This window comes from Arachis ipaensis, chromosome B04 (genome assembly GCF_000816755.2).
Source record: "Arachis ipaensis cultivar K30076 chromosome B04, Araip1.1, whole genome shotgun sequence".
NCBI lineage: Eukaryota > Viridiplantae > Streptophyta > Magnoliopsida > Fabales > Fabaceae > Arachis > Arachis ipaensis.
In genome coordinates, this window is record NC_029788.2 from 8,779,380 (window position 1) to 8,806,559 (window position 27,180).

A 27,180-nucleotide genomic window follows, 5' to 3' on the forward strand; every position below is an offset into this window, starting at 1 on the left:
CCTCATGAAGTACACTGTCTCAAAAGGATACAATATAGATTCATATGAATTCGGTACCAAATTAAATTAAAACCCTTTTAATTTTTATAATTAACTAATTTAATTTTTATCTATAATTTTTTATAAATTTAACATTTTGTGCTAATTAATGATATAGGAAACGAGCTATGCTCTGAAGGAGTATCAGCAAGAATAGATAGTGTTCAATATGCAAAAGACATCACAAAACTAAGGCACATAGTTAACTCATTATACTCAAATGCCACAACAAGACCAAAGGTGATGGGTCCAGCTGGATTTTATGGTAAAGAATGGTTTGATAGCTTCTTGCAACATGTTGGACCTGGTGTCATTGATGGAGTTACACATCACATTTATAACCTTGGTGCTGGTATGTATAATAATTCAGAATGTTTTTTTTGTCACATTTTTTTTAATATTGGATTAATAATGATTATGATCTGCAGTGGTATTTTTTAAAATGTGGGATGATTTAATTTAGGGAGTAGAAATCGGACCAGCAGATTTTTAAGAGATACAAAAATCGGACTGTCTGATTTAGGAATAAAAATTGGACCCTCCAATTTGTGTTTAAAAAATTAAAAAAATTTACACAAATCTAATTTGGAGTACATAAATCTAATTTGTATACCTACCATAGTTTTAAAAAATACCAAAAATTATAATGTTAAAGTATATTACTCATTCCACTTTTATATCTAAATCTTTTAGTCTTTTTTGTTGCTTGATTAATTTTTTTAATTCTAAGAATATAATTGTATTATAAAATTATGTTATATAGGTGTTGATAGGGATCTTATTAGCAAGGTTCAAGACCCATATTTCTTGAGCAAAATTGCACAAACTTTTAAGGATGTTTCAACGGCGGTGAAGGAATTCACACCATGGGCTGGAGCATGGGTTGGAGAATCTGGTGGAGCTTATAACAGTGGTAATAATTTTTTTAATTAATAATAACTATAGGTATTTGGACCAATTGGGTATGACATCAACCTTCAACCACAAAGTTTATTGTAGACAAGCTTTGATTGGAGGAAACTATGCTTTGCTAAATACAACATCATTCATTCCTAATCCAGATTATTATGGGTATGTCACATATATTTATTCATATTCATATAAGTAGTTAAATTAAATGTCATTTTTGAATGAATAACAATTTTATTTTCTTTAAATAGAGCACTTTTGTGGCATCGGCTTATGGGAACCAATGTGCTTTCTATTTCTCATGATAGTTCACCATATCTGCGTACATATGCTCATTGTTCTAAACAAGGGGTAAGCTAGTAATTTGATTTATACATTTTAAAAGTTTTTTTTTAATTTTAAGATAACTTTTTAAAAGTTATAACATATTGTCGATCTAATTATTGTCTCAGAGCGGAATCACATTACTACTAATAAACATGGAGAATTCGACATCTTTCGATGTGTCCCTTGTGAATGACATGAATCTTTATCCGGAGGAGTTAGCATCAGAAGGAATAAACACAGTGAATTTGATGGATTCATTGAAAAGGGAAGAGTACCACTTGACACCTAAAGATGGAAACATTCAAAGTGATGTTGTGCTTTTGAATGGAACTCCATTGGAACTTACCAAGTCAAAGGAAATTCCAGAGCTTAAACCAAAGATTGTTGATGCTTCTTCTTCTTCTCCAATCAAAGTTGCACCTCATTCAATAGTCTTTGTGCAAATCAATAATTTCAATGCACCTGCATGTGCACCTCCTACAAAATAGATTACTAGGGTTCTCTATTGTTTCTTTTTTATGTTTCTTATAGAACTTATATAGAGTTATTAAGACTTATAGAGCATATGCATATATATGTACTTTGCTGGGAATAGTTTATGATTAAATTTCTTTAATTTCTTTTATTTTCAATTAATTATCTTTTTTATTATTGATGACTTCAAGGATACGCATATTATTGCCAAGAAGCAATAGCTCAAATGACATAGTCTCCCCATACTCAATTAAGAGGTTACGGGTTCGAGTCTCCATATCTTCGATAATAAAAAAAAGGATACGCATATTATTTATATGATTAAAAACTAACTAATTAACTGACACTATATATTCATGTATAACAATTTAAATTCACAATTTGAATAAAATTTGAAATATTTATGATAACTTTTTAATATTGCTTTATAATAAAAACCTGGTATATTAGTAATAGAATTAACTTCCTCAGCTAAGTTAACTAAGTTATCAATTATTGAATTATCTTCCTTAGCTATTTTAAGTTTTTAACTTTTTCATTATAATTAAATATTTTTTTCCTATACAAAAAAAAAAGAGAAAAAAGAATAAAAAAATTTAATAAGAAAAAATCTCCTTGGATGCAAATTTTAATAAAAGTTTACTTCATTTTCAAGCCACTGAATAATTGGATATTTATACTATAGCAATTTGCTGATTTCCTCATTGAATTAGTATAAAATTACCCTTCTCAAGAAATAAGTATTAGTTCCATATATATGATTGTGCTATCCACTTGTTGGACCTAAAGATTTGTTGTTTCAAACTATGTACAATAGTATTAAATATAATTAAAAAATAGGTTTAACTACACAACAAAATTACTAATTTTTTTTATTAGAAAATCTAAGATTTAAATTTTTAATATAATAGTTGTATATTTAGTTATTTACTATAGTTATAGTAATTTGACCTGTTGCCAAAAATCATAAACTCGTGTTTACCAAAAAGAAGAAACTGTGCATATTAAGAGAAGAAATTAAGAGTCTTTGGACTACAAGAAAGATATTAACATAAACTTTCACTAATTCACAAGATAATTGTCACAGAAATCTTTGTCTACTAATTTATCTTGAGCATTATATTCTCATGCATACCTTAAATCACTGGTTTTTCCAACAATGCTGAAATGTACCATTCATTCTTCTGAATCCCATCATGATCAATCTTCCTACCAGCGTGCCATCTAAGTCTGTTGAACCCAACTCTATCAAACATTGGCAAATAAGTTCCATTAACCTGTGATCCAAAGCAGAAGAAATGTTCAAGCCAGAAAATTCCCCCAGGCCTCAACACCCTATACACATCATATAGCAAAAACTCAAGCATAGTCTCTGGCAACCAATTCCCTATGAATTCCATGGAATGAACAATATCGAGTGTGTTCTCAAAGAATGGAAGCCTATGAGATATGCTGAGATGAATTGGAATCAATCCCCTTGATGCAATGAAGTGGCTGAATGGACCGTCCAAATCCAGTGTGCTTGTGATGATTGTCACATTCCTTTCTTTCATCCTTGCAGCAAATGTCCCTGTTCCGCCACCAATGTCAAGTCCCATACTGATTGTGCTGCTGGATCTTTTCGTCCCAAGAACTCGGTCTATCCCAAAATCAAGTCCACCATCATCAAAGATCCACCTACCCTTTTCCCTTCCTTGCAGATCAAAGCAATCTTTACAGTACCCTTTATTGTTCTTCCTCTCAATGAGGCACTTGTGGCTCTTACAAGTATAAGGATCCCAAACAATGTTGCTATCTGGTGGAATTTTCCAAAGGGTATCTTGCAAATCTTGATTTGGCTCAACAAAACCTTTTGGAGACTTGGGATGGCACCTTCTTTTAGGGAGTGGCTCACACCCTTTTGACACAAGCATTTGTGCAAACACCTCATCTGCAAGGCATTCCCCTCCTATGTCATATGACATGTATTGGTTCAACTCATCTTGGAACCTCAAACACACCGCACCAATCGGAGAATGAATCTCATCTGATCCTATCCATTGCGAGTATCCGAAAGGGAGCTTGTAAGAGGCAAGTGCAAGATTAAGCTCTTCATTCGAAGACCTTTCGCCATCGTTGTTTCTAGAATATTGCTTGTCTTGTTGGCGCGTTGTAAGATCAATGAGCAATGCTTGGACAAGAAGGTTAGTTGAGTTGAGCCTATGGTGAAGCTCAGACAAAAGTGAATGGCTAGCAGCAAGTTGAGATTTTGTGGTGTTGAGTTCTTGCAAGATTGAGTTAAAGTTATTATTATGATGAGGAGGATGATGATACAAAGAGCTAAATGGGCCAGTAACAATGTATATGGTGACAAGGTTTGTGACTATTACTAGCACAAGGGGATTCAACTTGTGTTTTAGGGTGTGACTATAACTATGTCCATGTTGATAATCATAACCTTGAAGCTTTTTTGAATACTCTGCTTCCTCTTGAGCTTCAATTCCCATTTCTTTCTTCCCTCAAAACGCTTAGAAACGATGGGGAAGAATTGCAAAGACAAAAATAAAATTATCAACATGGAACTAATGATGCTTTTTATTGGTTTTTTACAGTATCCTCTAACCCGAAATTTCATTTAATGATAAATTATTGTACTTTAATGAGAATTGATTTAATTGTATTTTAATAAATATACGATAAGATGGTTTCTTTCCAAATCAATCATGTTTGGCACATGTTTATTAGTTTATTTAGCAAAATATTTGTGAAGTAACATACATAGGCCGATATGGACGGGTCAACAAAGAGTGATCATAATAATAATTTAAGTACCTCGTTAGTTGTCTGTATTTTACAAGTAAAATTCTTTGAGAATTGGGTTATTGACTTTCTTGTTATTTTAGCATTATATACGGATCTCATCCACCAATGCACCTTTTATATTTATAAATTAATGATCATGTTTTGTTGGATTTTCACATCAACCCCTAATTAAATAACAAGTCTATATATGTTAACAATAAGGAGGTCACTTAGATAAACATGCCTAAAACATCTTTTTTTAAAGATGTTTTTATGTTGTGTTTTAATTGGTTTCTGTATAATTTATTCGATGTTCCTCATCACATGTTATTAAATTTCTCAAAAGATTTTCTTTCCAAAAACAATAAAAAACATTTAATTTGGACTAAAACAAAAAAGGTAATAGATTAATTATTATATTTTTTTAAAAAAATTATTTACATAAAAAAATATATCACATTCATTTTTTAACTATTATAATTTCTAAAAGTATAAATAAATTATAATTTTTATATTCACAAACATTAAAGTCTTTGTAATTATAAATATCTAATAAATATAATTATAAACCAAGTTTTCATCCAAAACATAATTATAAATATTGTTCCCAAAGCAAACTAAACATAATCCAAAACATAATTATAAATAGTCTCTAAAACAAAATAAACATAATCCAAAACACTCAATTTTCATCTTCATTCTCTTGTAAGTTGGGTTGGGGAAAGTTAGGTTTTGGCAAAAAAAATTGTAAAAATACCCCTTGATAAAAAAAAAAATACTAAGCCCAGCGGGGAAGCCCGCCCCGCCCCGCCAAAGCCCGCCAAAACCGGCGGTTTAAGCGGTGCGGGTTAGGCGGACTTTTGCTATTTGGCGGTCCTAATTTTCCAGCCCAGCCGCCTTTTTTGGCGGGTTACGCGGGCCGACCCGGCGGGTTTAGGCCCTTTTATTTTTTTTAATATTTGATTAAATGTTCTTGTATTTATTGCTTTTTTTTTTTTGCACTTCCTCTTAGTTAAAAATATAATCATTATAATTTTTTAGTTATTATTGCTAGGGGTGTTTATAGATGGGATATGGCTGAAATTTCGATCCAATCTGCACTAAATTCATTAGATCAAATTCGATATTCGCACTTTTTATGTTTGGATCAGATATCAAATATATCCATAAAATATAAAATATATAAAAAATTTTATTTTTATAAAAAAAGTCAATAATTTTTTTGTTTACTTTTTTAAACATATTTACTTCTATCTGATTAGAGTGTGGATCCGATTCGATCCAATCCGATCATCTTACAGATCAGATCATATCCTCAAATTACATATCAGGTACGGATAAATACTGTGGATTTATATGGATATGATCTAATCTATGAACACCCCTAACTACTACTATAGGTTCATTGTTGCAAAAGAATGCTTCTTTTATTATAAACCATTATTAGATCTTAATTACCATTAAAACAACTTAATTGTCAACAAAGAGATAATACTTATTGGTCTCTGAAATTATGTTCGTATTTCAATCTATAGTTGTAAAAACCGAACTGAATCGGCTGGTTCGACCGGAAAACTAGTGAACCGGACCCTAGTCCAGTTCGGTTTACTCTTTGGACCATTTAAGGAATAAAATCAATATGAACCGGTGTAAACCGGTCTAACCGAACTGGTTAGCCTGAAAAAATTTTTAAAATGTCCCCACAAGATCTCAAACTAAGAACCTTGGAGCAAAAACAACCTCTACTTGCCACTTAGCCATTACACTTCTAAGTACTATATTTGACAAATACTAATTATATAGTATACATAAATATCTAATTTAATTTAATTTTTGTTTTTTCTATTTTTAAAATTAATTATATTTTAATTATATACCATTATTAATATAAATATAAATTTCACTAAAAATTTATTAATTTACTTGATCTATTTTATTGGTAGTATTGTGATTAAGGTTATTTGTTTTGATGTTAGTGTTAAAATCTACTGATATTATAGTTAGATGATAGGCTTTGTGAATTAATTATTTTTTTATTGTGTCAAAATAAGATACTATTGTAATATTAAAATTTTATGATTTTTTTATATTAGTTATTTTTAGAAGTTGAGACTTGATTCTTCATAAAATGTTAGTGAAGATATGTATTTCAAATTTTAATTTTAAGTTTTTAACTATTTTATATTTACGTGAGACCGATTTTATCGGTTCAACCAGTAATTTATCGGTTGAACCAATAAACCAGTGAACTAGTAGCTTGATCGGTTCGATCACTGGTTCGGTTCTAACAACTATGTTTCAATCTAATTTCAAAAATTTCGATTTACTCAATTTAGTCTCCCAACTTAATAGTTATGACTCACATTGGTTCTTAATCTTATTTTGTCACTGTCTCACAAAATCGTTAACGACATGCTGAGATGGACTAACGACTGCTACATTATACATTCTAGCGACTATTTGATGTGACAATTGAAATTTTTTTTACCTTATTTTTGTATTTTCAACTAAACACTTAAAACCCTAATATGAGTCACGGATACCTAAGTTAAAAAATAAAACTAAGTAAATTGAAACTTTAAAAATCAGATTAAAGCTCGAATATAACTTCAAAACAGAACTTTAACTTATGTAATGATTAATTTAAATGAGAATCAAATAAATCAAAATTTAACATAATTTTTATCATTTTTTTCAAATTCGAAATTTCTATACCAAAATTAACTAGGATTTTTCTTTAAATTAAAAATTTAATGAAATAGTGACTTTAATTATCTTAACCAATGTCCTAATTAATTGCTTTTATGTCTTAAAAAAACCGTATATGAGAAAAAAATAATTAATTTGTCTACTTTAATAAATAGTTATTTTACTAAAATGAGAAACTATTTTTTTAAAATTTTTAAGAACTAATTAATATTATATATATTTTGTTACACTACATTTAGTTATAAAAATTTTATTTATTTCTAATACTTATATTAAAAATAAAAAGAAAATTTAAATTAGTGAATCTTAATCTATAATATTATAATAATAATATAGTAATTATTTTATATATTGTACGAATATAAATTAATTATTTTTTTTAATAAAAATTTTAAGAGGTTTGAGCTTGTTATATATATATATATATATATATATATATATTTTGATGAATGTGATATATTTTTTTATGTATATAATCTTTTAAAAAAAATTTAATAGTTAATCTATTACCTTTTTTATTTTAGTCCAAATTAAATATTTTTTTATTATTTTTGGAAAGAAAATCTTTTGAGGAATTTAATAATATATGATGAAGAACACCGAATAAATTATACAGAAACTAATTAAAATACAACATGAAAACATCTTTAAAAAAAGACATTTTAAGCGTCTTTATCTGAGTGGCCTCCTAACAATAATTGAGTTCCACAAGAAATTTGACGAGTTTATCATAAACTGAAATTTGTATCTTATGCACATTAACCCAACTATTTCTCACAAATTCAAGGAAAAAAGTATTATTTTAATTTTATCAAAACAAGAGAGTTAAATACGGCTAAAAAATTTTAATATGGAAGCAAAATGAGGAATATACTTTAACATGATAATTTGTTGTGTTTTTTAAAACTTTGGGAGTACACAAATCGGACAAATCGGTCAGATTTGTGTTAAAAAGTTAAAAAAATTTCAGAGTACACAAATCGAAAGGTGTTAAAAAATTGAAAAAACTTGGAATACACAAATCCAACCATGCGAGTTGTTTGATTTTAAAATTTTGCTTAAGAAATCGCATGGTCCGACTTGTGGTTGGGCAATATGAATTTCGGAAGCTAGAAAACGGACCCTCTGAATTGTTTGTTGTTGTCAATTTTGTTATGAAATGGAGAACACGAATGATCCGAGTTCTGTTCCACTGACACCACATAGCTGTGAAGCACCTGTATTCCCCATATCCAAGTCCAACACCACTTTTGCTTCCATATTCAAATTAAAAAGTGGTTAAATACATCATGGTATTCTAATTTTAAAAGCTCAACTGTGATATTTCATCAGTTTGATTTTGTGGGAAATAAAGCTAAATAGTATCATTTTAATGCATCATTAAATTTCAATCATATGAAGCCATAGTAACCAACATTTTTCATCATAAAGGAAGAACTAAGCCATCTAGATTCTTCAGAGGTTTATGATAAAATGGAAATCCTGTACAATTAAAGCCTACAGTTGGAATCCATCTTTTATGAGTTACAAACTTATTGAAGGTGAATCTGTTCTCCCATGACACGCATTGATCCTCTTTCCACCCCACCATTTAGCCAATTCAAGAACTGTAGTAGTGACAGTAATATCTTCATACACACCCCCACCATCTTTTCAATTATAAATTAGGCCACTAATTAAAAGCCTTCCAACACATGTTCTGGAGCTTGTAAACTCAAATCAGAACTCCTAGGACAGTACCTTTTCATCCCTCCATCTTTTAACAATATCCACACTTGACACCAAGATGATACCATTACATCTAAAGCACCCGAATAAGCATCAATAATGGACATAGCTTGGATAAAATCAACCAAGATACATGTTTTATATTACCAATCCCTTCTGTTCCCCATCAATAATGCAAGCTTGTTTTGATAACAAGTGTCAAAAAAGTAAATTAAGATTAATCTATTAGACAATGTTAGAATATATACAATCATTATTTCTTCCAAGTTTTTACTTCTGTCATAATAAATAAAGCAATGGCTATTACTTCATCTTTAGGTAAAATCTAAATTAAATGTAAATAGTAATACTAATTTTGTGAGGGTATTCTCTGCAAGAAACCTTTAGCTGTGAGGCTCTCCACTGCTTCTCGCACAGCATCTTCAACTGGGGTGAACACAAAACCCAAATCTATTACACTATGTTTGGTTTTAGGGAAAATAAGAGGAAAGAAAAGTGGTGAAAAGAAAATAAGTGAAAAATTTTATTTTCCTTTGTTTGGATACCAAAAAAAATAGAAAGAAAAGAAAATTTTGGTGTGGATCCTACAAAAAATTTTTTCCATCAATTAGAAGCATGAAAACAAGAAGAAAAATGTTACTTTTGATGTATTTACAATATTACTCCTAATTCTATTATTAATAATAATTATTAATATAAATTTAGTTTTAATAATTTTAATACATTATTATAATAAAGATTTACATTTAAACATTATATATGTATTAGATAAATAATTTATAAAATTATAATATTTTAGATTTTAAATTTAAGATATGTTAAATTCAACTTAAATTTAAAAAACGAGTATTTAAAATAATAAAAAAACTCAGACAAAAAAAAAATTAAATTTAACTTCCACAAAATATATAAGATAAACATATCTTTAAATTTAAAAATATCTATTCACTTAAAAGTAGTTATAGTTAGCCGTACTATTAACTCTATAAATAGTAGTAATACCGATGATATAAATCATATAATAAACATCAATAGAAATTATTCATAGTATATTCTCTTCTATTTTTGTTCTACAATGGGTGTGAATCAGTGTGTGAAAGTAGCTCTCTTTTTGGGTCTCTTAGTATTATTTTGTCCTTCTTTTTCTTCATCAGAAGATGTGAAGCTTAAAGTGAAAGGGGTCACAAACATTGCTACAACTGATGAGAATTTCATATGTGCAACATTGGATTGGTGGCCATCTAATAAATGTGACTATAACCAATGTCCATGGGGAAAAGCTGGGATTCTCAACTTGGTATTTTATTTATTTCTTTTGTTTGATATTATTGTCGTATATTACCATTCAGAATATTGTATGCATTTTTTAATTTCATAATGATAATTAATTATTGTTTTTGCAACTTTTTTTTTTCAGAATTTGAATAACACAATACTCTCAAATGCAATCAAAGGTAACCCATATTTTCTTTAAAGTCAAATTACTTTAATTAATATATACTATTATGTGAAAAATAATATAATAGAAAATATTGAACGATCACTGTATTTTAAAAAACTGGAGTATTTCATATTATTATCTATCATTCAAAGGTTCATCTAATTTAGTTGCTTTCAAAATTGTTGCAGCATTCAATCCTCTGAGGATTAGATTAGGAGGTTCACTACAAGATCAAATTATTTACCAATTTGGGAAGCAAAAGCACTGCCCAACTATGAGAAAGAAAGATAACGGCTTGTTTGGATTCAGTGTTGGATGCCTTCCCAGAAAGAGATGGGATGAAGTGAATCACTTTTTCAACAAAACTGGGTAATTAATTAATAAATATATATTATTTTAATTTCTCAATATTATTATAATTACTTCTAAAACAATCAATCTTATCTTATCTTATTTACTTTAAATTTTGCAGTGTCAAATTTACATTTGGCTTAAACGCACTTATTGGCAAGAAAAATTCCAAAGAAGACCAATTAAACTGGAAAGGAGATTGGAATCCAAACAATGCCATAAGCCTCATGAAGTACACTGTCTCAAAAGGATACAATATAGATTCATATGAATTCGGTACCAAATTAAATTAAAACCCTTTTAATTTTTATAATTAACTAATTTAATTTTTATCTATAATTTTTTATAAATTTAACATTTTGTGCTAATTAATGATATAGGAAACGAGCTATGCTCTGAAGGAGTATCAGCAAGAATAGATAGTGTTCAATATGCAAAAGACATCACAAAACTAAGGCACATAGTTAACTCATTATACTCAAATGCCACAACAAGACCAAAGGTATTGGGTCCAGCTGGATTTTATGGTAAAGAATGGTTTGATAGCTTCTTGCAACATGTTGGACCTGGTGTCATTGATGGAGTTACACATCACATTTATAACCTTGGTGCTGGTATGTATAATAATTCCGAATGTTTTTTGTTGCTTGATTAATTTGTTTCATTCTAAGAATATAATTGTATTATAAAATTATGTTATATAGGTGTTGATAAGGATCTTATTAGCAAGGTTCAAGACCCATATTTCTTGAGCAAAATTGCACAAACTTTTAAGGATGTTTCAACGGCGGTGAAGGAATTCACACCATGGGCTGGAGCATGGGTTGGAGAATCTGGTGGAGCTTATAATAGTGGAGGCAAAGATGTATCACATACTTTTGTTAATGGCTTTTGGTAAGTTTTTTTTTTTTTTAAATTGAATTTCAGCTCTCTAATTTTTTGTATATATTTTTTTAATAATTTTTTAAATTAATAATAACTATAGGTATTTGGACCAATTGGGTATGACATCAACCTTCAACCACAAAGTTTATTGTAGACAAGCTTTGATTGGAGGACACTATGCTTTGCTAAATACAACATCATTCATTCCTAATCCAGATTATTATGGGTATGTCACATATATTTATTCATATTCATATAAGTAGTTAAATTAAATGTTATTTTTAATAATTTTATTTTTTTTAAACAGAGCACTCTTGTGGCATCGGCTTATGGGAACCAATGTGCTTTCTATTTCTCATGATAGTTCACCATATCTACGTACATATGCTCATTGTTCTAAACAAGGGGTAAGTTAGTAATTTGATTTATACATTTTAAAAGTTTTTTTTTTAATTTTAAGATAACTTTTTAAAAGTTAAAACATATTGTCGATCTAATTATTGTCTCAGAGCGGAATTACATTACTACTAATAAATATGGAGAATTCGACTTCTTTCGATGTGTCCCTTGTGAATGACATGAATCTTTATCCGGAGGAGTTGGCATCAGAAGGAATAAACGCAGTGAATTTGATGGATTCATTGAAAAGGGAAGAGTACCACTTGACACCTAAAGATGGAAACATTCAAAGTGATGTTGTGCTTTTAAATGGAACTCCATTGGAACTCACCAAGTCAAAGGAAATTCCAGAGCTTAAACCAAAGATTGTTGATGCTTCTTCTTCTTCTCCAATCAAAGTTGCACCTCATTCAATAGTCTTTGTGCAAATTAATAATTTCAATGCACCTGCATGTGCACCTCCTACAAAATAGATTACTAGAGTTCTCTATTGTTTCTTTTTTATTTTTCTTATAAAACTTAGATAGAGTTATTAAGACTTATAAAGCATATGCATATATATGTACTTTGCTGGGAATAGTTTATGATTAAATTTTTTTTAATTTATTTTATTTTTAATTAATTATATACTTTATACTTATATCTTTTTTATTATTGATGATATCAAGGATACCCATATTATTTATATGATTAAAAACTAACTAATTAACTGACACTATATATTCATGTATAATAATTTAAATTCACAATTGAATAAAATTTGAAATATTCATGATAACTTTTTAATATTGCTTAAGAACAAAAATCTGGTATATTAGTAACAGAATTAACTTCTTTAACTAGGTTAACTAAGTTATCAATTATAAAATTATCTTTCTTAGCTATTTTAAATTTTTAACTTTTTCATTATAATTAAATATTTTTTTCCTCTGCAAAAAAGAAAAAAGATTAAAAAAATTTAATAAGAAAAAATCTCGGCGAACAGAGCTTTCACGGTGATTTCAGAGGCGGCAGAGTGGGGAAGAAGCAGCACAGCAAGGATAGGATGTTCATCGCACCCCCTTTTAACAATTCAGGCTTTCATTTACTCCGTTTGAATATCCGGTGTGCACAACTGATGGGAGTATATGATAAATTGGGTTTGAAAATTTACTAGTAAGCCATCACAAGTGTTTTTCTTAATCGAAAGTTAATGAGCTGTTATATGATAAATTGGGTTTGCAAATTGGGTGCAGGAACATAATCCCGTGCAAATTGGGTGCAAATTGTGAGTTACTGTAAGCCATCACTCTCTCTCACTTTCACTGCATTGAATTGCTATTCCTTTTGCTTTTTCTGCGTTGAGATGCATTTGGTTGAGAAATTGGAAATATTTGGCCTGTGAGTCTGTGACTCGGGTTTTAATAAACTGAAAATTGGAAATTGTAAAGAATATTCATAAACATCATTAGAGAAAAACCTAGGGAGAGAGTACGTCTGAGTATTCAAAAAAAAATATTGAAATTTGATTATTAAACTGTATTATCATTGTGATTGTTCTTCAGCCACTTATTCAATGTAGCTTTATATTGCTGATTAGGTTGTGGATGCAATTTAAATATCTATACATATATACTTTTACATGTAAATATATAATTCCTTTTAATACATTAGCCTCAACAGAAAAAATAATTAATTGCTTTCTTTTACTATAAACTGCAATCAAAAGCCAAAGAACCAGCAGTATAATTGTTGACCTGTTTTTAAGGACTGTTTGCTGTGATATTCGTTTTCAATCTCTTGGATATGAGTCTTTCATCTAATATTACTGTGTAAGGCTTTGAACTGTCGTATAGATAGTGAAAATTGTTGTATTCCTTGAAACTGTGATTGAATCAGAGTAAAAAAGCTTTGTTTTTTGAGAATGTTGATGCAATCTATGTATGTTCTCCATGTATTTTAAATTTTCCATAATTGTTCTGTAGTGTTTGTTGAGGGTCCTTAAAAAGGAGAACTCAAAGTTATTAACTGCCTCTGCAGTGTTTCTTCCAGTTCACCCAATGATGGTTTCAGTTATTCAGACTAGGATGATGGAGGTAACATGTTTGTGAGAACTTTGTCCTTAACTTTTAAATGTTGAATGCTTTAGGGTTTATTTAAATATAGCATCCATGTCACCACCTTAATATTTAATATAAAGAAATTAATTGTTGGATTAGAATTAGTCTTCTTTAATTGTTTTTGTAGCAAAATCTGAATAAATATGATAAACTACATGAACTATATATGAATTATACGAGAACCAAAAAAGTTATTTAACATTTTTTGCATTTTGGTTAATATGAGGACGTTAAACTTTGATGCAATTTCTGTTCTTCCTGTAAGTTTGTGACTTCAAAAAATATATATTAAAAAGAGATTATAACATGAAGTTAAGAAAGAAAAAACCTCAAACAGCTCGACCTTTGTTTTTTTTTTTTTTTCCTTTATTCTCCATTGACCTGATTTTTATCAAGTCTACACTCTATAGATACTGAGATATATGTGTTTTCAGTTTTGTAATAGTGATAATGACTTTCTTGACCAAAAGCACATATGGTAGTATTCACTTCTAAAGTTCATACATTTTCTCAAACTATTCATCTAAAATCATGTTTTGAGATTCCTCTTTTAAAAATCATATCGTTGACTATAGATAAAGTACTATTAACATTGAGAATTTCTGATCTGTCCTCTAATAAAATGATATTGGATTATGGATAAAATTTAATTTGTGCATTTGATAGTTGTTTATTTATTCTTTTTGTTGTTGGATAGCTTACAAGGGAGCCAGAAGCACCAGACAGGGCAGTGGCTCAATGGCATCTCTGGAAGAGTGTAGTGGCAGAATGGTGTGCCGCACTTGAAGAGAAGATTGGGGGATGTCGGCAATGGTGGAATATGCGACAAAAGAGAGGAGCACACAGATAAGCTTTTGGTGGTTTACAATATTAATCAGCCTTTAATCAGCCTTTAATCAAATTTAAATAATATTTAATTATTTTTTTAGTGTAGCATGTTCCTATTTTGTAGATACATATCTATAATTAGATTTTAATTTAAATTTAAATTTTAAAATCCACCCACTTCATTGGTGGTTACGGTGACTTTGCTTTACTTTCGTAACTTCACGTAACAGATACAGATACAGTTTTTTAAATTTCTTATTCTATGGGACATTCACACATTTTAGTGAATCCCAAACCAAAAAGGACGCTGCTAGCTGAATTCTCCATCTCGTCTTCATTGGTGAAGACTATCACTACCTTCCAGCTGAAGCACTCTCTCATTTTGCATTGGTGAAAGGTATTATTATTTTTCACACATGTATTTATGTAATTTGTTAAGAAATATCATGTTCAATATTTTTAATTATATTTTAATTTAAACATAAAAATACTCTGCTGATTTAATTGGAACAAAGTTGATCTTATTTAATTTTATTAATAAAGTTGTTGCAAATAAAGTACTTTCTACGTAAGTAATTTGAGCAAAGAAGCAAAAAAAATCTAGAGTTTAAGAAAGAAGATGTAGTTAATATGATCATAAAAATTCTGTTGTTATTTATCAATTATAACACATATGATAGTATGATATTTTATTCAAAATATTTTTAAAACACATCCAAAATCAGGCTAACTTTAAATATTTAAATTTAAACATTAATAATACAATTAATCTTTTGATTTTTTATTCGATCAAATGAATATAATATTTATTATTTAAATTATTAGTTGAATTTTTTTCGATACTTATTAGTTTTCAAAATTATTATAATCAACAATTAATTTAAAATTGTGTTGTTATTTTTGGATTATAACACATCATAGATTTTTACGATTTTAGATGTGTTTTAAAATATTTTGTATATAATATCATACTATTAGATGCGTTATCATTGAAAAGTAACGAAAAAATCCAACCAATAATTTAAATAATAAATATTAGATGCATTTTATTGAATCAAAAATCAAAAGATTAATTGTATTATGTACGTTTTTATTTAAAAACTAGAATTTAATAATTTTGAAAACGTTTATATCTAAAAACTAGATTTTTATCATTTTAGATGTGTTTTAAGAATATTTTGTATATAATATCATACTATTAGATGTGTTATAATTGAAAAATAAAAACATAATTTTTTATGACTATACCAACTACATTTTCTCTTATAAACTCTAGATTACTTTTTGCTTCTTTACTCAAACTAATTAAGTACACGTCCTGAATCGTAATAATCTACGCTAATTACTTGTACAAGTTCTTATCTTTATTCTCATCCCAACAAATAGATGTAATTTTGAAAACGTTTATATCTAAAAACTATATTTTTATCATTTTAGATGTATTTTAAGAATATTTTGTATATAATATCATACTATTAGCACTACAAGAAAATAGAGTTATTTTAACATTTTATTTTTTAACACCATAATTAAATGTCAAAATTAATATATATTTTTGACAAATATCATAAATGTCAAATTTTCTATTTTTTTTATGAATAATTTGGCCGTAGAAAATTACTCATCAATTTTGACACTCATTTGTTTTCAATTTACTCCACTATTTTTCTTCTTCTTTGGCTCTGTTAATTTTGACATCACACTGCTCTCAGTTTAGGATTATACTACTCATTCTTTATTTTCAAAATCTCAAGTTATTCTTTAGTTTCAAGATCTCATCTCATTCTTTGTTAAAATTTTTTGTTGAGAATATTTTATAGTCAATAAGTGTCAAAATAAATAGTATTTTTAACAATTAATAAGTATCACAGAAAATATGTTCTCAAAATTTTCTAACAAATTATTTTTGACAGTCAATATTTATCAAAATAAGATTTAAATTTTTTTCACAATCACTTATATATTAAAAATACTATTTTTAACAAAACTTTTATTAACATATTTTCATAGTTAAAATAGTGTCAAAATTTATTTTTTTGGCAAATTTTAATTTTCTTTTACACATTATAACCCTAAAAAATAATCTATATTGTTGTAGTGTAGATGTGTTATAATTGAAAAATAAAAACACAATTTTTTATGACTATACCAACTACATCTTCTCTTATAAACTCTAGATTACTTTTTGCTTCTTTACTCAAACTAATTAAGTACACATCCTTAATCGTAATAATTCACGCTAATTACTTGTACAAGTTCTTATCTTTATTCTCATCCTAACAAATAGATGTATTTCTTTTAATTTCAGTGTAACCAGTCCATGCAACCAACCCAGCAAGCTAATTGACTATGAAAGCTATGCAACAAAAATAATATCTTTCGATCATTAAGACACTACTAAATAGAACTTAATCATAATTTCCTTGCACCAGTCAGAGTTAATCCATTCTAAAAAGTAAAAAACCTTTAGAATTTTAAAAGTTAAATTTTAAATTTTGAGTAATTTAAATTTTAGATGTGTATTTAAATTATAAAATATTATTATATTAAATATATTAAATTTAAAACAGAAATTTAAGATTTAAATTTTAAATGTTAGTTTGATTTAATTTGAATTTTAAATATAAATTTAATTCTTAAAGACACTAAATCTATTTATAATTTTTAGATGTATTAGTTTTATTTTTTTTGAATTACTGTAATAAAAGGCTAAAAATTGTACCATATTTAAAGGATACCTAGTTGAACCGATATTATAGAGAAGAAAGAATAAACATTAGTATGTTATATCCATTTCATTTTAACTAATTGGATCCAAGACTAAAATAACACAGCTTTATGGATTTGCACCCACCATCACATTGTTAGAAATTCTTCTTTTGGTATGTCAATCCTCTCATCACTAACACTTCACATATGCCAATATAAATTTTTTCAAAAGATGTTTTGAGTTCTTTATTTATTAGCTGGAATAAAAAGGATTTGTTTTTGAAAATTCTGTAAGAGATAATTTTGGATTAATGAAGATCATCAAGTTATGCAAAAAATAATTCTGTAAGAGAATTTTTTGCTGAAATGTGAACATGAGTCGTGGGGTTGTGCATGTCTTTGGTTTAAGGGAGGCTTACCCTTCAAAAGCAGTGCGAACTGAGTTACTTTGAGCATACTTTCGAATACTGGTAAATGGTAACTAAGAGCTTTGTCCCTCTCTTTTGCTTCTATAAGAAAAAATTAAAGAGAGAAAAAAAAAACAAAGAAGGCTCTATTTTGTGCATACTTTCAGGTAAAATGTTTTTGTTAAAGCTGTTCATCTTGGATTGTTTCTGATGTTACATCATTAATGCTATTAACTATGTTTATATTATATGGATTAATGCTGTGGATTACAAATTTTTTGAGTGTCAAATTTTTTTATTTTCAATAGAGATTTGAGAAATTACATGTGTATTTATAAACTACTCTATGAACTCAAAACAATTTGATTTGAGTTTCAAAATTTTTTAAAATTATATGACATAGAGAAAAGAAAGGATAAAAACATTTGGATGTTATATCCATTTTGTTTTGAATATGCCCCATCATCACAGCTAGCAATTCTTAATTGATCAGTTGGGTTTTAATTAACTGGATCCTACACTAAAATATATTTATCCTGTGCTCTTTATTATGAAGTTCGAATATATCTTTTGTTTTGAGTTAACAAACTAAGACTAAATTCTAATTTATTTTGTGTTTTGCTCTAATAAAAAAAATGTAAGTTTAAATTTATATTTCAGTAATAAGCTTCGATGGAGAGTTTGGTTCAATGCATATTCATTAAATACTTCCCCAGACAAATGGCAGAAAAATGTGTTACATGCATATCATTCTGGACTTACTTTCAAGTGCTAACACCAACAAATGGGAGAGATTAGAAAATGCTTGCGTATGTTTTTTTTTTTCAAAAATAAAATAAATTGAGCCCTTATATTGAATTCAACCACTATGAGGTCGTGAATATTATATGCATCACTTTTGTATATGCTTTTCTTTTTAATATTTAAAGTGATAATCTATTATGGTGCTTGGTAATTTTGCAGGGAGTTTTCATATTTTTGTAATTAGAGGACTTGCGAGAGATAGTGAAATCCAAGAGGGTAGTGTTCTGGAAGCTAAAGTTGAGATGTTCAAGAAGTTTTTAGAGACAAGTGAGTAATTTGTATATTTATCCAAAAGTTTTATTTGTTTTGGACATTGATTTTATATGTTATTTTGAACTTTGCGTTTTGCCTTTATGTTAAAAGCTTTTTATCTTGATCATTGTTTAGGGAATCTATTTTGTTTTTTTATTGGTGCCTTTTATATTAACCAGGTGGACCTTTCATAAGTTCCCTATTCTATTTTAATTAATTTTCAATATTTTTATGTGTATTTATTATTTGTTACCATTTTGGATTTTTATGTTCTCCTCCATTATGGGGCTGGCAATGTTCAAAGTGTTAGAAATGCTATAGTTTAAATATTAATTCTTTTATGATGTTCTTAGTATGCTTTTGATAACTTCTGCTAAGCCAACTTGATAGAGAATGTGAATTCCTAGACACAGAAGAGCATAATGAATGACAATCTTCTAAGTGATCTTCAAAAAATGAGTTGCGATCCAGTATCGAATTTGTTTTTCCTTTCATACGAATTTATTAGATCATTGTGAAATATTCTTATTTCTTTTCATATGGTGAATCCCACCCCATTGGATATTTTGCATTCGAGTAAAGTGTTGTTTTTGTCCCCAACGTTTGAGGTAAATCCTAAAATTGTTCCTAACGTTTAATTCGTCATATTTTTGTCCCCAACGTTCCTAAATTGATTCAATGTTACCCCACCGTTAATTCCACTCACGGAACAGTAACGGAGATGCCTACGTGGACGCGAGACGTTAGTAACCCCAAACGTGTGTATTGACTGGGGGTTCACTTCGCGCGTAATGTTTTCTTTGACCATACGAAACGCTTGCAGTTTAAGGGAAACAAAACACTTCACATTCCACCCACACCTCCTGAACCCTATTGATTATTGCTCCTCTGTTCTTCGCGGTCGAGTAGAAAGGAAGAAGACGGATTGAAGCGAGTTGGTGGTTGGGTGCTACCTACACACGAGAGCTTTGCCTCGTCTTGGTGGTTCTGAAAACTTCGAAACGGCACAGAGCGAAAAGGTATGTGCAATGTATGTTTGAAATTCGTTTGGCCAGAATAGTTCATGCAAGTAAAAATGTTAATGCATAGGGTTTCTGAGATTGCAATGTTATTGCTCTTAGGGTTTGGGGTTGTTGATGTAAGTAGAGTCTTTTGAACCTGTGTTTCTGCACATTGATTACCGTTGTTTTATGGTTTGTGTAATAGGAACAGAAGCGGAAGAGATGAGTCATTTTAGTGTTAAAATTTATCACCAGGGGATGTTTCGGCTTCAAGGAGGTACTGTTAGGTATTTGGGTGGGGAGACGTCCATTGTAGACTACTGTGATGAGGATGAATGGAGTTTGATTGAGGTGTATGAAATAGTGAGTAGACAGGGGTATTTGAAGAAGGATATTGCTGCGATGTGGTATAAAGCTGCGAATGCTGGGTTAGAGGACGGATTGACCATGCTTAAAACCGACAAAGATGCAATGGATATGGCAAGAATTGGGGTAAAGGATGACATGGTTGAGGTGTATGTTGTGCACAAGACAAGTGAGGTGGGAGAAGTTGTGCAACCTGGGCAACTTACTGCTCCTGCTACTCCAAGGGTACTGCCAAGCCCAGTGAAGAGGGTCACCCAGTCTCAGCTCAGGTTCATGGCCAGGACACCACCAAGAGCATGGAAGAAAGTGGAATGACTTTGTTTCATTTGTTACAACTTTTGTATTTTGCCTTTTGTATCAGCCTAAGAACTATGGTTCTCGATTTCAGTATTTTCAATTTGTTTTTGTAACTGCTACTATGAAAAAACTGTTTAGCATCTATGTTCACTTATATTTCCAGTTCTAAGACATCTACTTAGGAATGTATGTATCTTAAGTTGCTGACTATTGCCTATCTATGCCATATGATTGATTTTAATGCTTTATGTTTGCTCTATTTCACTGTTTCATTTAATCATTTCTGCTGATAGTTACCTCCCTATTTGTACCATGAGAATGTAAACTGAACACATTAAAGTGGATAACAACTAATTTTCATTCAACTTCGTTCAATCAACAGGTTACATTACACACCAAATTACAGACAACACATTGCCAACACATTACACTAGCCACTATGTTCTACAGCCTTATTGCAAAAAGAACCTCCCATTTCTTGTTGATGAAAAATTTTCACACAGCAAAATTATAGCACATGTCCATCCAACCAGACCAACTGCTACTGCCATTCTCAACATCCTCTCAACTGTTATCACTTTACCCTTCAAGCATATGATTCTTCTTTTCAATCGAGGAACTTGTGGCTCTTGCTCCGACTCTGCCCACACAAAGTACCCACACTCTTCTCCAATCTAGGCAAAACCCAAAAGAAAATCCCAATCAGAAAACCAAATAACAGCCATACCCAGATGCAAAGTTTTCTACTTACCCCATAATTAACACAGCCCCAAAACCTCCGTCCCGGATTTTCTGCCGTTGACGACGTCGCAAGCACTAGCCTCTCCCCACAGTAACAAGTTGTTCTCCGTCGACGACCTTGGCTGCTATTTCGACCTGAAGCAAAGCTATTACTCGGTGCCTGGGAACCCTGGGAAGCCATGGACTCAGCAATCAACTTCAACAGAGACGGCGATGGTGAGAAGGAGAAGCTACAGGAGGCGCACGATGAAATTAGGGTTTCAACATCCTTTTAAATTAAATTTTCAATTTTTTTTCCCAAATTTTCAGTAACGGTCACCAGGGACAAAGTTTGCCAGAGTGGACAAAGGGGTCTACGTAGGCATCTCCGTTAATGTTCCGTGAGTGGAATTAACGGTGGGGTAACATTGCATCAATTTTGGAACATTGGGGACAAAAATAGGACGAATGAAACGTTAGGGACAATTATAGGACTTACCCAAAACGTTGGGGATAAAAACAACACTTTACTCTTTTGCATTCCAATAAGTTTTTACAAATGGTAGTTGATTTGTTTAAAATCCTACGAGAAAGTATGCTCAAATGCTGAAAGATATTAACATAAACTTTCACTAATTCACAAGATAATTGTCACAGAAATCTTTGTCTACTAATTTATGTTAAGCATTATATTCTCATGCATACTTTAAATCACTGGTTTTTCCAACAATGCTGAAATGTACCATTCATTCTTCTGAATCCCATCATGATCAATCTTCCTACCAGCGTGCCATCTAAGTCTGTTGAACCCAACTCTATCAAACATTAGCAAATAAGTTCTATTAACCTGTGATCCAAAGCAGAAGAAATGTTCAAGCCAGAAAATTCCCCCAGGCCTCAACATCTTATACACATCATATAGCAAAAACTCAAGCATAGTCTCTGGCAACCAATTCCCTATGAATTCCATGGCATGAACAATATCAAGTGTGTTCTCAAAGAACGGAAGCCTCTGATGCTGAGATGAATTGGAATCAATCCCCTTGATGCAATGAAGTGGCTGAATGGACCGTCCAAATCCAGTGTGCTTGTGATGATTGTCACATTCCTTTCTTTCATCCTTGCAGCAAATGTCCCTGTTCCGCCACCAATGTCAAGTCCCATACTGATTGTGCTGCCGGATCTTTTTGTTCCAAGAACTCGGTCTATCCCAAAATCAAGTCCACCATCATCAAAGATCCACCTACCCTTTTCCCTTCCTTGCAGATCAAAGCAATCTTTACAGTTCCTTTTATTGTTCTTCCTCTCAATGAGGCACTTGTGGCTCTTACAAGTATAAGGATCCCAAACAATGTTGCTATCGGGTGGAATTTTCCGAAGAGTATCTTGCAAATCTTGATATGGCTCAACAAAACCTTTTGGAGACTTGGGATGGCACCTTCTTTTTGGGAGTGGCTCACACCCTTTTGACACAAGCATTTGTGCAAACACCTCATCTGCAAGGCATTCACCTCCTATGTCATATGACATGTATTGGTTCAACTCATCTTGGAACCTCAAACACACCGCACCAATTGGAGAATGAATCTCATCTGATCCTATCCATTGTGAGTATCCGGAAGGGAGTTTGAGAGGCAAGTGCAAGATTAAGCTCTTCATTTGAAGAACTTTCACCATTGTTGTTTCTAGAATATTGCTTGTCTTCTTGGCGCATTGTAAGATCAATGAGCAATGCTTGGACAAGAAGGTTAGTTGAGTTGAGCCTATGATGAAGGTCAGACAAAAGTGAATGGCTAGCAGCAAGTTGAGATTTTGTGGTGTTGAGTTCTTGCAAGATTGAGTTAAAGTTATTATTATGATGAGGAGGATGATGATACAAAGAGCTAAATGAGCCAGTAACAATGTATATGGTGACAAGGTTTGTGACTATTACTAGCACAAGGGGATTCAACTTGTGTTTTAAGGTGTGACTATAACTATGTCCATGTTGATAATCATAACCTTGAAGCTTTTTTGAATACTCTGCTTGCTCTTGAGCTTCAATTCTCATTTCTTTCTTCCCTCAAAAGGCTTAGAAACGATGGGGAAGAATTGCAAAGACAAAAATAAAATTATCAACATGGAACTAATGATGCTTCACAAATATATATTGGTTTTTTATTGGCCAATAAATTATTGTATGTTAATGAGAATTGATTTAAGATGAGCGCTACGGGCCAACAAATTTTATGATTTATAGCCATCAATAGAGTTTTTAATGGTGTGAGATTTCATCTAATAGTAAAGAATTACTTATTTTTCTTTTGTCGGCTAAATGTTGGCCAGATTTTGATAAAAGTAATGATCTCCTAAATTTTCTCTTGATTTAATTGTATTTTAATAGATATACAATAAGATAGTTTCATTCCAAATGTATCAATCATGTTTGGCATATGTTTATTAGTTTATTTAGCAAAATATTTGTGAAATAACATACATAGGCCGATATGGACGGGTCAACAAAGAGTGATCGTAATAATAATTTAAGTACCTCGTTAGTTGTCCTTGTTTTACAAATAAAATTCTCTGAGAATTGGGTTATTGACTTTCTTGTTATTTTAGCATTATATACGGATCTCATCTACCAATGCACCTTTCTTGTTGGATTTTCACGTCAACCCCTAATTAAATAACAAGTCTATATTTGTTAACAGTAATTGAGTTCCACGAGAAATTTGACGAGTTTATCATAAACTGAAATTTGGATCTTATCACATTAACCCAGCTATTTCTCACAAACTTATTGAAGGTCAATCTGTTCTCCCATGACACGCACTGATCCTCTTTCCACCATTTAGCCAATTCAAGAACTGTAGTAGTGACAGTAATATCTTCATACACACCCCCACCATCTTTTCCATTATAAATTAGGCCACTAATTAAAAGCCTTCAACACATGTTCTGGAGCTTGTAAACTCAAATCAGAACTCCTAGGACAGTACCTTTTCATCCCTCCATCTTTTAACAATATCCACACTTGACACCAAGATGATACCATTACATCTAAAGCACCCGAATAAGCATCAATAATGGACATAGCTTGGATAAAATCAACCAAGATACATGTTATATTACCAATCCCTTCTGTTCCCCATCAATAATGCAAGCTTGTTTTGATAACAAGTGTCAAAAAAGTAAATTAAGATTAATCTATTAGGCAATGTTAGAATATATACAATCATTATTTCTTCCAAGTTTTAACTTCTGTCATAATAAATAAAGCAATGGCTATTATTTCATCTTTAGGTAAAATCTAAATTAAATATAAATAATAATACTAATTTTGTGAGGGTATTCCCTGCAAGAAACCTTTAGCTATGAGGCTCTCCACTGCTTCTCGCACAGCATCTTCAACTGGGGTGAACACAAAACCCAAATCTATTAGTCTCTTTGCTGCATCTTTATATGGTGTCAAGCCAGGTTGAGTTTCTTCAGGGAACCTGCATTTGGCCCTTTTTTTCAGAGAACTAGAATTCTATGTATAATTTAGCAGACTACAAACACAAAAACAGAATTTGCATCGAAGATGAATAGGATGAAAACCAAAGTGAGATAATGTGACATAACAAGCTACCTGCCCCTCTAATTGTTGAAATCATAACATTGCTTTCATAGTCATAACTAATAAAGAAAAAGCATTTGAATGTGTCAATAATATCACCAGACACCTCACTATTCCTACACAATATATGCAAACATAAACCAAGCTTTTACCCTATATTCTACTTATAACAGGAAGATTGGAGTAAAAGGTTGGATCGAAGAGCCATGCTTCAATATTTTAAAACTCAAGCACAAGGATTCAAGGAAAGATAACTGAAATACTTCCTTCAAGGGACATGAAACTATGTACAAGGGAAGTGAAACTAACTACTGAAGGAATCCAAAAGGAAAAAACATGTGAGGGGAAAAAACATGGTGAATCACAATAGCAAAACAGAAAGGAGTTGCACAGTTTAAAAAGCAGAATTAACAAAACAAAAAGCAAAAGGTTTTAAACTCTTTTAGTCCATATACCATGAACCGAGAAGCATAGCCCCACCATCTAAAATCTACACTTCATACATTACTAGCAGTTAACTCTGCCTAGCTACATAGCCAGTCCCAAGCTCGGATAAAGGAAGAGGGTTGTGTTAGGCCCTTGATAGCCAAAATAAAAACTTTATCGAATTTTCATGACATGGACCAAATTCGTTAGCCATCGCCACCTAGTTGGCTAAGGCTTTATTGTTGTTTTTATTGTTGATACATAACTAGCAGTTCATAGACTAGTGCCACATTACTACATGGACATAGACATACTTCTACCAAACAGTTTAAGCGCCTTTGAGAGCCATAGTTCATGATACAGTATTAGATCATCTACCACTAAAAAGTCTAAACTTGGATGCATTTTATAAATAGTAATATGAACAAAAACTGCAGAACATAAGAGAATAATGAGAATTAAGAAACAAACCTGTAGATAGGAAAATCAGGGTACAACTCAGAGAGAATCTTTGCAAAGCTAGAGAACTGGTAGATACCATTGGTACACAAGTATCTAGCAGCAGCAGAAGGAGTCTCATAGATCAAAACCTGAGCCCTAGCAACGTCCCTCACGTGCACTGCACCCAACCAGTAATGCTCCTGCGTGTCCCTCGACCCCGTCATCAGCCTCTGCAGGACCGCCGAGCTTGCATTCAGCTCCTTCTGCAGCAGTTCCCCAAGACACGTCGACGGAAGCACTGCCACCACGTCAGCGCCGCCGTTCTTTTCCATGAACTCCCACGCCGCCTTCTCCGCCGCTGTCTTCGACACTGGGTACCACTTCCCCCTCTTCTTGCAGAATTCAACGTCCGTCCAGGAATCCTCGTCGAAAGGTTTGTTTGGAGGCCAATTAGGGTTCGGAACCATGGCGGATATTGAGGACGTGAGGACAACGCGCCGCGCATTTGTTCGCTTCGCGGCCTCGAGGACGTTTAGGGTTCCTTGGACGGCAGGCCTGAGGAGGGAATTCTCCGGGTCTGCGGGGTCGTCGAGAGTGCAGGGGGAGGCGACGTGGAAGACGCCGGAGCAGCCGGAGATTGCGGCGGATATGGAGGCGGCGTCGAGGATGTCGGCGGGGAAGATTTTGATGCGGGAATGGGCATCAGGGTGGAGGGTGAGGAGGTGGGAGTAATCGGAGCCGGGGAAGACGGTGGCGTGGACGGTGTAGCGTGGGTGGTGGTGGAGGAGGGTGTGGACTAGCCAGGAACCGATGAAGCCGTTTGCACCGGTGACGCAGACGAGCTCGGAGTCAGTGGTGGTTTGGTGAGACGACATGTCGTTTTGGAAGTGGTTCTTGTTGAGTGGATTTGGATGTCGTTTTGCAATTTGTAGTTTCAAGTGAAGAAGTGCTACTGCTGAAGACTCAAGACTGAAGTGGGAACTGATGTGGTTGGAAGTGTTGAAGTGAAGGATGATCTGATGCCACTAAGCTTGCGCGGGTTTTTCTAACTCTTATTAATTGTTTTTTAAATAATACAGGATCAGAGGTAGCAGCCAATTATTGGGTTAGAATTAAAGGTTTGTTTGAGTAAGTTTTTAAGAAAAGATTTTTTTTAGTTATTTTTTTTAAATTTTATAAAAAAGTA

The 27,180-nt window shown here is 31.5% G+C and overlaps 4 protein-coding genes, 2 long non-coding RNA genes and 2 pseudogenes across 8 annotated transcripts; 4 read left to right on the forward strand and 4 right to left on the reverse strand.

Moving 5' to 3' along the window:
* LOC107637565 lies at nt 5-1,763 on the forward strand (annotated as a pseudogene).
* LOC107638781 lies at nt 1,615-4,329 on the reverse strand. 2 transcript variants are annotated; one of them, XM_021120677.1, is made up of 2 exons: nt 2,885-4,329; nt 1,615-1,737 (listed from the first exon to the last, which is right to left on the reverse strand). In XM_021120677.1, the coding sequence occupies exon 1, from the start codon at nt 4,233-4,235 to the stop codon at nt 2,886-2,888; it is 1,350 nt and encodes a 449-aa protein (XP_020976336.1). In that variant the 5' UTR covers nt 4,236-4,329; the 3' UTR covers nt 1,615-1,737; nt 2,885. The 2 variants fall into 2 exon arrangements, with proteins under 2 accessions (XP_020976336.1, XP_016197656.1); XM_016342170.2 differs by having other exon boundaries at nt 1,636-1,752.
* On the forward strand, nt 10,028-12,642 carry LOC107635977 (heparanase-like protein 2). Its single transcript, XM_016339524.2, has 9 exons — nt 10,028-10,264; nt 10,385-10,421; nt 10,597-10,777; nt 10,881-11,035; nt 11,140-11,373; nt 11,464-11,653; nt 11,745-11,870; nt 11,952-12,051; nt 12,154-12,642. Exons 1-9 carry the CDS (start codon nt 10,043-10,045, stop codon nt 12,514-12,516), a joined length of 1,608 nt encoding a protein of 535 aa, XP_016195010.1. The 5' UTR covers nt 10,028-10,042; the 3' UTR covers nt 12,517-12,642.
* On the forward strand, nt 12,967-15,005 carry LOC107638783. Of its 2 annotated transcripts, none has more exons than XR_001619858.2 (4): nt 12,967-13,198; nt 13,279-13,320; nt 14,008-14,118; nt 14,369-14,392. It is a non-coding gene; the product is annotated as an uncharacterized LOC107638783 (long non-coding RNA). The 2 variants fall into 2 exon arrangements; XR_001619857.2 differs by lacking the exon at nt 14,369-14,392 and adding an exon at nt 14,840-15,005 and having other exon boundaries at nt 12,969-13,198.
* On the forward strand, nt 17,628-20,717 carry LOC107638784. Its single transcript, XR_001619859.2, has 3 exons — nt 17,628-19,157; nt 19,856-20,161; nt 20,349-20,717. It is a non-coding gene; the product is annotated as an uncharacterized LOC107638784 (long non-coding RNA).
* LOC107635978 lies at nt 21,084-21,728 on the reverse strand. The gene is made up of 3 exons (XM_016339525.1): nt 21,558-21,728; nt 21,337-21,480; nt 21,084-21,107 (listed from the first exon to the last, which is right to left on the reverse strand). Exons 1-3 carry the CDS (start codon nt 21,726-21,728, stop codon nt 21,084-21,086), a joined length of 339 nt encoding a protein of 112 aa, XP_016195011.1.
* On the reverse strand, nt 21,172-23,678 carry LOC107635979 (annotated as a pseudogene).
* Nucleotides 24,690-27,035, reverse strand: LOC107638782 (cinnamoyl-CoA reductase 2). The gene is made up of 2 exons (XM_016342171.2): nt 26,025-27,035; nt 24,690-25,005 (listed from the first exon to the last, which is right to left on the reverse strand). Exons 1-2 carry the CDS (start codon nt 26,867-26,869, stop codon nt 24,843-24,845), a joined length of 1,008 nt encoding a protein of 335 aa, XP_016197657.1. The 5' UTR covers nt 26,870-27,035; the 3' UTR covers nt 24,690-24,842.